General features: G+C 34.1%; 1 protein-coding gene across 1 annotated transcript; it reads left to right on the top strand.

Moving 5' to 3' along the window:
* The first annotated feature begins 6,198 nt into the window (after positions 1-6,198).
* On the top strand, positions 6,199-6,993 carry LOC111411199 (phenylalanine ammonia-lyase-like). The gene is made up of 2 exons (XM_023041752.1): positions 6,199-6,552; positions 6,904-6,993. Exons 1-2 carry the CDS (start codon positions 6,199-6,201, stop codon positions 6,991-6,993), a joined length of 444 nt encoding a protein of 147 aa, XP_022897520.1.
* The last annotated feature ends 7,379 nt before the right edge of the window (positions 6,994-14,372 follow it).

The following is a 14,372-nucleotide window of genomic DNA, read 5'->3' on the forward strand; positions in this document are numbered from 1 at the left end:
ACCATAATGAGTACTTTCATATGTCTAGACCTTGTCTGGGGAAATTTCAATATTTCTCGATGATGCTCAAGGCTGAAGATGGTCACTTAGTCATGGGTCGAATTTTCAAAAAGTGCATGTTAGAGCCATAGTTTTGAGTTTTTCTCATCAATGCAATATTGATGTTACATTGACTTCCATACGTTGAATATTGCACACATTTTGAAGAAAGTTTGGGGGATTCTTGCACGTCAATGATATTCTTTATCGTTTTCTTATTTCAAGAACTTGATACACTTTGTTCCTTACTTTTGTAGAATGCCGCCGAAGAGAACCTCAAAGGGAAAAGAAAAAGTTGGTTCCTCCTCCGGTACAGCCCGTACCAGAGAGCTAATAGGAGGTGTACAAAGATTCCGAAATGCAGAAACATTAGCTCGATACGAGAACATAATACGCCATTGGGGCATGATACCAGAAAGACAGGTCCAGTTAGAGGACTTTCGTGGTTTTGAGTTGACAAATCTGATACAAATCTGTGGATGGGATAAGATTGTAGAAAAGCCACACCTGGTTTATGAAAGTATAGTCCATGAATTTTATGCAAACTTCAATAGTGAAATTGAGACTCTGGATTCTGAACACTTACACTAGACGTGGGTGCGAGGTAAGTGGATAATTTTCCCTAGCCGTCATTCATGACTTCTACAATCTTAATTTGGACAATGAGGTCCCGATTCCCACTCAATTCAATTGGAATGAAGTGGCGGAGGTTCTCTTGGGAAAAGAAAATGCTTGGCCACTACCCACAGCAGAGTGGCATCAAATTGAGCATACTCTCTCCATAGCCATCCTCTGGGTCTTCATGTGCCATAATATTGAACCCGCATCGCATCGGACAACTTTTACGGATCAAACTGCTGGGTTCATATATCATTTAGTCCGGGGATGCAAAGTTGATTTAGCTACTCTTATCTATGACTAGATACAGAATTTGGGGACCTGGGGAGATAGGCGGTCTTCGACGATCTTCCCTAGTCTGATTAGCGGGATATGTCTCGTCGCCGGTATTATAGTTGAGGCAGGGAAAATGCCTGAGAAATTAAGCCCACTGATAAAGCGCACAACATTTGAAGCTCAGGAACGAGCTAGGGTGAGGAAGAGAGAACAAGATCGACTTGAGCAGCAAAGACAATGAGCATGGAGAAGGACAAGCAGCTGAAAATATACACCTGCCACAAGCCCCGCCACAACCAGCTGAAATGGATTCACAACTACTTCAACAGATATTTGCCACTGCCACTAGAACTAGCAGGGATATACAAAATCTCCAGCAGAGGTTCGAGACGATGACCACCATTGTTGAGAAAGTGCAGAGAGACCTCTACTCCTCCCGAGACTACACAAAAGGCGCTATAAATGAAGTCACAGCTGCAAGAAGGAAAGTAGAGACTATGAATGGTAGGTTCAACATGTACGCTGGGAGAATGGATGGCATATAGTGGCGTGTAAACGAAACTTGGGATCGTTTGGGAAGTATGGAAAGTAGGCTTCAAGCCATTCAAGCCGAGCAAGCACAGCAGTCCGAGTTGCTGAGACAACTCCTATCTCGCCTCCTATCTCCTCCTCAAGATGATGCTGCGGGTCCCAACTTCACACCACAACCATCGAATTAATCAGGGGAGTTTTGTTAATCTCTTATTGCCAAGTTGTGTCCATGTTTTAAATTCTGCCATTTTAACTTTATATTTTACATTGAGGACAATGTATTGTATAAGTTTGGGGGATGGTAGCATAATTTCAAACAAATATTTGGCATGTAATTATTTTGCATATTCACAATCCATTGTTAATTTTGATAAGTTTTTACATGATGCATGCTTGATGAGTGAGTCTTGATGAACTTTTGCATGCTTGTGTGGATTTGATAGCCTTACCGGCTATGATGTGATTATTGGACATGTATAAGCTAGAAACTGTGGATTTAGTGCAGGATTTAATTTGCTAATACTTGTTGATGAATTGCTTGACATTCTTTTGCACGCCACTCATGCTTCATGTGTTAAGTTATTGATTGGAATTCTAGAATAAAGTAGGAGAAACCTAGAACAACGCTCTATAAAATTAACCCGTAATACCACTTTGAGATAGTTTGGAGATGGTTGAGCCATTATAGGGAAACATGGAGATAAGTGAGGACTCCATGCATGAAATTATATTGTGTGGATTGTTTAGACCCGGAAGGTGAGAAATAGGTGAAAACTTTAAGTCGAGGATGGTTTTGGAAGTCAAATGTCTAGAAAAACAAAGAAGGGGCATAAAATAAAAATTGGAAAATCATCACTTCTCTCAAAAGCCTTTATGACTCGAGCAAGTAAGTCTGTAAGGGTTTAAAACCTGGTGCCCTAAAGCCAACTGGTTTGGGAGTCATCGGCCTAAAGCTCATTACAAGGGTTATATAGAAAGCAAGAAAAGGAAGAAATTGATAAAAAGTCATCTTATCGAGCCTTTATAACTCGAGTGAATAAGACCGCAAGGGTTTAAAACCTGGTGCCCTGAAGCCAACTAGTTTGGGAGTCATAGCCTAAAGCTCGTTACATGGGTTATATAGAAAGAAAATGAGAAGATGACACACACAAAAAAAAGCCCTTGTTGGACATTTGGTTGATAAAACTATAACTTTGATGCGAGGCAAGTAGCTTAGTTTAATCCTAAAGGTTGAAGCAATCAAATTAAGAAGAGTCTCTACTTGTTGATATGTGAACTTGTAATGGTAAAATCTATTCAAACTAATAGAGGGTAAGGATTAAAATTGTTTAAACTCCTAACCTTAGAATACACCCCGGAGTAATTGAGTGAAAAGAATACATTTGGGGGTTGTGTATCTCTCGAGTGATGTAAGGATAAATTTGACCACTATGAGTTCACACACACACGTTGAGTATTGCATTTGATGAGTAAAGGTTGATTCAATTCTCGCACTTTTGATATTGTTTCTATTATTATTACCAAGTTCCAATCCTGAGACACGGCAAGCTATTAAACCATGTTTGTTTAGCATTAAGTCACTACATTGTTTGAAGACAAACAATAGTTTGAGTTTGAGGGATTTGATAAGTGTGTTTTTACACACTTATTTAGCTCACAAACATGACTTAAACACGGACAAAGTAGTTGAATTGTAACTTAATCTCATTAAATTCATGCAATGTAGGTGTTTCTATGGAAAAGATGGAATTCAGAAGAAAAGAGCCGAAAAAGGACCAAAACGGAACAAAGCGATAGTTTGGGGACCAAAGGTGCAAATATTGGAAAGTTGAGCTAAAGTGCAGAACGAGAATAAAAATGTGCCAAGTATGAGCTTGAGGATGATACAAGATGATCGGAGGAAGAAAGAAGTAATATTGGACTGAATTGAAAAAATGTGAAAGGTGAAGGACTAAATTGTAATTAATCAAAAGATGAGCCGAGCAAGTAATCAAGGAATTGATTGACCCAAACGTCAATTAGGGGTCAATATTTGATCATGGAACAAAGGAAAGAAAGAAAAGAGATCAAGAAAAGAGAAAACGAAGTTCAGGGACCAAAACAACAAAGTTGAAAGTTACAACCTGCGGCCGCACAGAACTGTGCCATGCAGCCGCACAGAAGGTTGCAGGGATTCCATGGGCCATTTCACTTGAACCATGCGATTGCATGGTTTAACACCATGCGGCCGCATGGCTATATAAAACAAAAAAAAAATTCTGAACTTGCGTTTTTTATTGAAACTCTTTCGGGGTTCCGTGAGGACATGATATAAAAGCCAAAATTCATCAAAAATAGGGTAGAACGTCCACAGTGAAGAAAATTACAACTTTTGGAGGCAAGAAACACAATCTTGAAGCCGATTCCACAAGAATTCAAGCGGGTTTTCAAGGTTTTATTTAAGATTTCAAGAAATTTTCATACGGGTGCTATTCTTTCAATTTATTAATTTCATTTTTTATTCTGTAATTATGAATATTCTAGGCTAGGTTTTCAATTCACTAGGTGATCGATGAACCATTGTTTGTTGTTTTTATTCCATATTTCATGATTTTAATATAAAGACTCGTTTGGACAATTTGATTGGTTTATGTGCATTGATTTTTTTCTGCAATTAGTGGCCAATGATTGTGTGAGTGTTGATGACTTATTTCTTACATTTGAGAGAAGTGGAATAGGTTCGATAAGGTGTAAATCAACATAGGGTCCGATAGGGGATAGAGATATACCCCTATGCTTTATGCAATTTTCTAATTGTTCACAAAACCACATACATTCTTATATATTTGCATCATCCATAGAGATATAGGCTGGTGGTGTGCAAGAATAGGTCTAATATATATCGAGAGAATATGTTGGATAGATTTAGGAACATTGAATTGGCAAATTTCCATCGGGTCATTGATTTTTTGAAATTAGGGCTTTTTATAGCTTCAATTGAGGATTCGTGATCCTAGTGACTTTATTTTGATTCATTTCCATAAATTAGCTTTTGAATTTGCATGATTTCATTTACTTGAGTGTTTGAGTCATTTAATTAGAGAAATTTCGAGATTAGGGTTCCTAATTGAGAAATTAGGGTTTTTAATTGAAATTAGGGCTTTTTGCATTTGGACCATATTTTCACTCAATTAGACTTGGATAAGGCTAGATTATATAGAATTAAACTACTCAATCTCTGTGGGACGATATTCGGACTTTTAAAAATCCACTTTATTACTTGTCACGATCCGTACACTTGCGGTAGTTTTAAATCGAAAGAATTATTTCGTGAACATTTACTGTTTTTATATATTTAGAAAAGATGAATTCTTGTTTACAGTATGCGTAAATTTGTTTATGTGTAAATTTGTTTACAGTAAACCAAAAGTTCATTTTTGTTTACTGATTTCATATATTTAGAATTAGAAAAAACGAATTCTTTAATGCAATATGTTGTTTGATGATTAATTAATAGGTGAAATGAAACTCATTCAAAGTGTACTGTTGTCTGCAAATATCGGTTTGTCTCGCCAATTTCAAAAGCCTCAAGCAGTTTGAACTTTTTCTGCCACCCCATTTTCAGGTAATTATTTCTTCCACTAATGCTTTGGCTTTATTTATTTATTTATTTATTTATTATTGTGATTGGTGGTTGAGTTATTTTGCGAATATGAAGTTGATTTAATGGTTTTCTCCATTGCCAATAAATTTGTATTTATTTACTCAATTAAATTCACATAAACCATTTTTTGAATTTGGTGAAGTAGAAAGTTATTGTGAATGATTAATTAGTGTGTTGCTCAAAATGGTTTACAAAGGTTTTGGTTGGTGCAAGGAACTTGTGTTCCTGTTTTTGAAACAAGATTTTAGGGAATATTACCGTTTGGGTTTAGAGTTTGGTTAAGTAGTTTACGTTGTTTAATTGTTGGCACAAATGGAAATGATCAATTGNCGAGGCTGTGATGTATTTTTGTTTTTGGTTTATCTATTATGTTTCAGTTCCTGGTGAGCCTTATCCCTTAAAGAACGATACCTCCATCGATAACTTTGTTGGTATGTAACTTTTACACATGGACATTCCTTTAGATTCATAGCAATTGCTTTGCCTAGTGGATACGATTTGTTTGGAGGAATAAATTCTCCATGAATATCATGCTAACTCTTTTTTTAAGCTGTATATATCAAAGTAAGAAATGATTTAAAATGACATGTTGTAATATTTATTTCTTGTCTTTTCCGTAAATCGCAAGCCTCGCTTACATTATTGGTGGATCATTCGAAGTTTGGTTGTTGGTCTGACTCTGAAATGATTTAAAATTACTGTATTTTTCTATTTTTATCTATGGCGATTTTATTACTTTATTATTTTGATTCAGTACCGTGCTTCAAGTGCCTACAATTCCCCATTCTTCACTACAAATTCTGGTGCTCCTGTTTATAGCTTATTGAATTTAAGGAGCTCAATTAGTGGATGCCTTGTCTTTGTAATGATATTTAATAGTTGCAAAACACTTAAGAAGTTGAGGCCATCTAGATTGAAACCAATTCAATATTTACGAATGGATGCATCCATTGTTTTTTGATAAGAAAACTAAAAATTTAGTTTTTCTTTTATGTTAATAAGAAAATATTGTCTCTTTGATTTTATTGGCAGACATTGCACAAGATTCTGCAGCTATTAAATTGAATTGTGAAATTCTAATTATTGGCATTATGATTGAATATGACAGGTTCTTGAATGCTGGAATTTTTGAGAATGGAACAGAGTATTGTCACACTACCACATTCAGATTCGAAATTTTGGAAGCTATAACCAAGTTTCTTAACCACAACATCACGTTGTGCTTACCCCTCCTTGGCACGATCTCAGCCTCAGGTGATCTTGTTCTGTTGTCCTACATTGCTGGTACGTTGATAGGGTGGCCTAATTCTAAGGCTGTTGGACCTACAGGAGAAACTCTAAATGCCGAGGAAGCCTTTAAACTTGCTGGTGTAGATTTAGGTTTTTTTGAGCTGCAGCCTAAAGAAGGCCTTGCACTAGTTAATTTTCTTTTGTTTGAGAGGAATGTAAGATGTTTATTTGATGGACAATATGCTAATAAAAAAATTTCTTCAATTTATTATAATGATGTGTTTTGTCTATTGATTAATAAAATAATATCAATTTTATGCAAGCCAATTTTATTTTATTTTTTATTTTGTCGTTGATTTGGTAAATAGCTATACAAATAGGAAAAATAAAAATAAAATAAAAATTTGTAAATGACCTACGGCAACGTTCAATTAATGTTGCGAATAAGAGATACGGCAACGTTCAATGAACGTTGCCGTATCTCTTATTCGCAACGTTCAAAGAACATTGTCATAAACCTTTACGGCAACGTTCATTGAACGTTGCCATATCTTAACCCTCAACAGCAACGTCAAGGTTTGCAACAGACGCCTGAACGTTGCCGTAGGCCTTTAGCAACGTTTATTGCCCGTTGTGAAAACCTGTTTTTGGTGTAGTGTATGTTCGCAAAACTTTATGGTTGCTTTTTTCTTTATTTTTATCATAAGTGTGTATCTACAGGAAATCTATCGAACTTTTTTTACACATAGCATCACTCTAAAACTAGTCGTTGTCACGTGTGTTGCACGGGTTTTATATTTATTCGGTTTTTATTAGCGTATAAATTGTAGAGTTTTAAATATTGTTGAAGAAGTTGGAGATAGCAGCATTTAGGAATGTTGATTGAAATTTATATAATTATTAATTGAAAATATCAAGTTGAATAGAAGAAGAGATGCTGAAAATAAACAAATTATTATAAAGAAAGTATACCATATTTATATCAATTTCAAGATCATATAACAAAAAATTTGCAACATCTTAAAACTTCTTAAAACCTCACAACAATGAAATCAATACACTTAAACTCTACATGACCCAACTAAATTTAGCATTAACAAAACAATAGGCTCACCAATTTGATAAAGACTTCTTCATCGTTCTTGTTGGACAGAAGTTGCATGGATTTCAGTTCGTTGCCCAAATTGACCTTCCTTTCCTCCGACTTAAGAGCGAGTAGTGCATTTCTTCTCTCTTCCAATACTTGCTCATTATGTATAACATTTACATTGTTTGATTTTAGCCTATATATCAGAAACTAAGCCATCAATATTATGTTTATATAATTGCAACTATTCAGTAAGCAAAATTATGAATCAAATCATCACATATACTGGACAAACATTAATCTCAACATCTAGCAACAAAATTCAATTGAGAACCACTATGGATCGAAATAAGTAAGAATAACCTCTTTCTAAGAGGCAAAAAGAACACAAAAGTTAAAGAAACATCATAAAAACTTTAGTTTGATGCATATTTTCTTTACATGAAACATAAGGAGCATGAGAGCAATTTTTGTCTACCCAAGTAATTTGGCATTTTTGTCTCAAGAATAGTACAAGGGGTATTGAGTTTTCGAAGAACTGCCTAGATTTTGTCCAAGTTTTTTCCCCTCTCTAGTATTATTATTCAGTTTTTCTACCCTTTAATAAAGGGATTTTTTTATCATTTTCAGTAGTCTTCTTTACAACTTTCTGCACTTGTTTTAATCCATGTGCAATCAACTTTTATAGCAAGTGTGTCTGGTAGAAGTAGTCTAGCGAAGATAACTCCCCACACCAGTGCCCATTTCTGAGCCTTACTTAAGGTGTTGCTCCATGCTACGATGACGTCTTTTTATAATTCCTCAACTTAAAGTACAACATATTATGAAGTTCTCCCAAAAAGAAGGGCTAACTACATTAAACGACAATGGAAACAAGAATCTGGGCAACCATACTCCCCACCTATAAGAAAGTACGTACTTCCCTTGTGACAATTTAATAATGAAGAGAAGAAAATAAGAAATGAACCACTGCATTTAAAACACAAGTTACCACTCATGCACATATCGAAGGCTGTCCATAAGCTGCCATCATTCCTCCATATGGATCGTAGAGATCCATAGCACAGCTTGAAAAGGAGGTCAAAAACATAAAGAAATGTTTTACATGATAAGAAATGAACTTCAGTAAAACTATCATGACATTGGAAGTGAGCTACACTTGACTTCGTTTTAAGTTCCCATTGAAGCATTCTTACAATTGAGTGCCCAACAAGCTCAAGCTGTGGGGGCTACTTATCACCACTCCAGAGTATGGTTGCTAAATTTTACTGGAAAATCTGACCCACCCGTCCATAATTTCTATCTAGCCTTGACAAGATGTTGGATTAGTATAAAAATGGCAATAAAAAAGATCAATAAAAAATATTTTGAAGGGAAACAAAGGCCACTAAAATATCTATTAATTACGTTTTGGTTTTGCCTTTTGTGGTTATTTTGTTTAAATTATTGTTGATCCCGGTTGAATTGTTGTTATCATCCATTGCAGGTGAATAATCCAATTGACTGATTGTATTTGAAGAGTTAACATAAGTGGTTGTTGTTGAAGAATCGAATATGAAGATTATTTCATATAGATATTCGGGTGGACTCTGTCGTTTTGGTGTCATTTTTAGGTAGAAGAGCACTTCTTCTTCAATCTCAATTCTTATGACATCATTGAGTTTCATATCTAGGTCCTACAGCATGAAGATTTCTTCCATCATACTTTTGCACATAATCTCGATGAAGATTTCAAATGCAACAGCGATTTCACAATAAAGAATAGTGTAAATCTATGAATTTGTTCATTTAAAAAAATCCCTTAAATAACAAATCAAGAAATCTTTGAAAACCCCATAGGCTATAAACCACATATTACTAAAAATTGCTCTTCCAAACTTCTTTTTCTTAAGTCTCCAATCAGGCAACAAAAAGCAAATTATAATTAAAAAGGTCACACATTTGAAACTACAATATAACATTTATCCTAACTTCCTAAGTAAACAATATACCAGCCAGTGTGGTGGTATTGCTCTAATTCATGTTCTCCATTTCCAAACTCTAAAAAAAATATTCTTGACACTTAAAACATACTCATCAAAACAAAATACATTCAATATCACATAGAGTTGCAAAGACTGCAGGACACAAATGATGTCAGGAAAAAATAAGCCAATAGTAAAGCCACAGAAGTCAATCCAATGAAACTTAATGGTTTCAGAATAAAATAAAGATGATACCAGGAAAGCCAATGGTTGCAAAAAAATGGAAACAAGACCTTATTACAGATAAAGACTACCGCATGAGTGAAAATAAAAGCATGTGTTGCTATTCATAGATGAAAACTATAGTACAAATATAAAATGTTGACATCATAGACAGGCATTGACAATAAATTCTTTCATGACATGCAAACTGGACAGTGTTAAAATGAAATCGGGAATTTATACACCAAAAAGATAACATTTGTTTGAGCAAGAGAAAATCTTGAAAAGTGACTAAATCAAAAGCAATTAAAAAAAATATTTGTTCTGATCTTGTCCCAATGACCCCATCAAAAAGATTCCCCTTCTCTCACTAAAACACCTCTGTAGAACTTCTCCTTCCTTAGGTTCTCAGGGTCCATTTTTGTGGAAAATTTCCCACCCTCTATGAAATTTGAAGGAAATTTTGTACAAAGGCAGGAGAGAAAATTGAAGGATTAACACCAATTCAACAACACAACATTAAAACTTGGATAGCTTGTGCATATGAAATCGAAAAGGTCATCAAAAATAACTTTTTTCCTTCCAAAAAGAAAGAATACATAAGATCCCTACACCAAAATAGAAGAATATAATACCTTAGAGATCGATGTAACTTTCTGCAGCAAAAGCTTCTTTCCTTGCTTCAGTGGCAGACATTTGTGCAATAAATCTAAGCTTCAAGATGTTCTGTACATTCAAGAACAAGTGCCAACTTCATATTAATCCAGGTAGATCACAGCGTTAATATTCATATTCCTTTTGTAATCAGTCTTGATCTTTTTCAGCCCATGATGCATTTTAGGAAGCAGGTAGAATGGAATCACATCAGATTGTTAAACAGGTGTAGAAAATGGTCTATTTAGCCGGCTCTTGCCAAGATCATAGATTAGTTTATGTTATGAAAATGATGAGAACCTCCCCTTGAAGACAATATCTTCAAGCTTCTTCGTAGTGAAGATGTCAATTGCAATTATGTTTGTGAGTTTTAATTTTTCATACGGGGTTTTGAATCCAAGTTATTTTTCATTGCTTTGGGTTAAATGTACCTGAAATGAATCTTTGACGATGCGTAAATGGAAATATCAAGGTTTGACCTGCTCATTTAGAGTTGTCTATCTAATTTGGCAAAAATGCTTATTCTTTTGAAAGAACATGACATGTTTTTTAAATTTTGGGAGCCAAATAATATATAAATGGACCTATCAAGTCATAATAATTTTTATCGTATAAATGTTAGACCAAATTTATATGCTAGACCAATTTAAAACACAATTATAGTTCAAACAGTTTACAACAGGAAAATATTCTATTACTAGTTGGTTTAGATGCTCAATTTTACCTACTTGCTTCTTACAAATGCTATCAAGCTCCCTCTTTCTCCAAGACCAGAGGTAAATCATTCTCTGTATCATATTAATAAGGATAAAATTTATTAAGTTTAATGATTAGGATATAACCTAGATTTTTGTAATAAAGTTTTACTTGACAATCTAAAATAGGCTACTAACTTGTTTCCATCCAAAAATAGCTAAATAAAAACTGATTTGATAAGAAATAAATAAATAATACTTATGGCAGCCTTGTCTCGCTCCTGCCTTATGACACCAAAACAGTGGGCAACATAGAGACAAAATGACCCATTGAGTCCATAAACCAGCATATAATCAAAAATTAAATTATTGTACACAAGGTCCGACGAATTTAACTAACATTAAGCCTTCACAAAGCAACCATTTTCAATTCCTTTTAGTCAAATAAACTCCAAAGACAGCACAATAGTAGATGGAAAAATATATATTTATAATTACCCTTATTCAAATAGTAAATCCTGACCAGTAAACAAGTGAAATTGTCAACCACAGTAGGAATATAGAGAAGAAACATTTTTTCAACTTATTTCCCAATTACCACTATAAACATAGTCAAATCAAGGCCACAGAATTAGGAAAATGAGTTTGAACCTAAAAGTTTATTAAACCTAAAATAAATATGGCCTCACCGAAAGAAACCAACGAAATCTGCAATTCAAATAAATAACATTTCATTAGCAACATTGACCATAAAAAATCCCAAAAAGGGGGTAAAGATTGAAGATACATTAGTAATTAATAGTTTAAAAATACCTTGTCTTATGGTCTACTAACTAACATACAATGAAGCACAGATTTGGAGAGCAACTTTGAAACGATCTTAGATATGAGTTTTCCCGGCATATGCTTATTCGTGGCTGTAAATTTGGTGCTTCAATAAATTACTAATGTTTAAACACATTTAAAAAGTCTAATGTATGTGATATATAATTTAAGCTCTCATTCTACTATCAATATGGGCTTTTCTAGTTTAATTCTCATCAGAAAAGTAATCTATGCCATGTAGAGTAGAGAAAGCAAGTGATTAACTCAATTTTGTTAGCATAGTGAAATGAAGGCCCTTCCAATGGAGCAGAAAATTTAAACTCTCCCAACACTTTTTGAACTAAAACATACAATGTTGCTTTATTGAATTCCTCAACAGACGTGAAAGCCAAAGCGTTATTAAGTCCAGACTTCACATCAATGTAAAGGGCATTCTAGCAATCAATATTCCAGTTCCAAGTTGAAAGGAATCTAAGAAAATAAACATGTTGATTAGTCTCAGAAAATGCTCATATAAAGATAATAGAGAGCACATAACAGTCAAGTGTATGCATGGAACCACCTTTACAAAAACAAGAGAAGCCGGATGACAGGCAACAAATACAGTATCATAAGCACAGCTAGTCGAAGCTTTCGAAATTAGAAAAATACAGACCTCAATCGATCGTATAAGACTATGTATACGTAATAGTCTAGTTTAGTAAATTTGATTAGCCAAGAAGATGATTAAGAATGTGCCCGATGAATAACAGTACCCCAGTAATTTCATCAAAGAAGTCAAATTTCTTATTTTTGCATGTCATAAGAGAAGTCAAATTTTTTGCTTTAAGAAGAAGTCGAACCATTTTTATTCATCATCAGAGAAGATATTTAACATCAAGCTCAAGTTAATTGCAACTCAATAACCAAGGTTTATTGCATAGCCAAGATCAAACTCAATTCCATTAAAACTTGGAAAAATTCATACAATGAACAAATCGTTCTTTGAGAAATACTGACTCGGACCAAACAAGTTTGTCAATGGAATTCCAAAATCTATATTTAATTCAAGCTCAAATTCCTCTGGCTAAACTTGCTTGTGTTTATTTACATAATAACGTGTTTGGAAGTGTTTTTAAACAGTTCAAATTACGAATTGATAGAAATGAGTGGCTCCTCAAAATGTGTAAATAAAAAGAGTGTTCACAAACAATTTATAGAAACGAGCAAAAGTAGTTTAACTAATTGAGCTAAATTTATTTTTCATTGGTAATACTGAACATCCACTCCAGCTTTCCCTTAACAAAATTAAAAAACAATGGATAAAACAATTAATTGCAATAAATTTTAAGTTCAACAATCCAATTGGAAGAAACAACTTTCCCATTTACCAAACTAATAAAAATGGATGAAATGGACCAATTGTAATAATTTTTGAAAATTGTTTTGAAAATTTCGTCCCCTATTTTGCCCAAAAGTAATCATATTTATTGTGTCAAAACCATCAAATTGAATTTCAGAAATATACACAATAGAGTCCCGATTAAAAAAATGAAATTTGACAGCACGCAAACCACTTCTTGACACCAATAATAAGCAAACCCCATTAGCGAATGACAAATGAGGCCCACCAAGGGGGCCACCGTCAACGAGAGTTACAAGCTGAGAGCCAATCACCAATTTCTGGGCAAAATTTCCACTTTTCTGGGGAGGTTTCGTTAAACTTGGAACAAAGATAAAGAGAAAAAGATCAAACACAAAAAATACAGGTTGAAGGAAATGGAACAACTATAAACAAAAAGAGGAAAATGAAGATTTCATGATAACTTCAAAATATCACCCTTTTGAAGTACATTTTGATCATAATATGTAATGAAACAAAGCTCAACCTAAAACCCAATTTATAACCAAATTACACAAAATTTGAAGCTCATACATATATAGGGAAACACCTGCCAAAGGATTTTTGCTTTGATTTGGGTTGGATATCTTAAAAGATCGAAAACAAAATGGGGAAAAATCGATTATTTAACAACACAACTTAAAAACTAGAAGAAACATACATAAGAGTAAGAAATTGAAGGCGTGAGAAGTATACTTACCCGTATATGTCTCAATTCCTGCAAATTGTTTGTATTTTTTCCTACCATTGAGAGAGAGAGAGAGAGAGAGAGATTAGGGTTAAAGCAAGAGAAATTCGTCAAAAAAAAAAAGAAAAAAAAAGAAGCAAAAATGTAGGAAGAGCACCTCAGAAGAGTAATAAAAATGAAATCCTGCTTTGTGCCTCCAATGTTCCTGCACCTCCAATATTGGACTGCTTATTTGGCAATTCTCACTCCAATAACTACAAGCAAAGGTGCGAGAATACTGGTTACTGTGTAGGCTCTGATTTTTGTGTGAAAAATGGGTTGTTTGTAGTCTCTAATTTTTGTGTGAAAAATGGAGAAATAGAAGATCGTAGGTAGGAGAAAGAAAAATGGAAACGATGGTTGCATATTGAAATTGAAATAATTTTGAAACTATTAAAATCGGGATGGGGTGAAAGAATGAGATTCAACACTATTGTAGATATTGCATCTCCAAATATTAGAAAAGGCATGACTATAATG

The sequence above is a fragment of the Olea europaea genome, chromosome 15, assembly GCF_002742605.1.
Source record: "Olea europaea var. sylvestris chromosome 15, O_europaea_v1, whole genome shotgun sequence".
In the NCBI taxonomy this organism is placed as follows: domain Eukaryota; kingdom Viridiplantae; phylum Streptophyta; class Magnoliopsida; order Lamiales; family Oleaceae; genus Olea; species Olea europaea.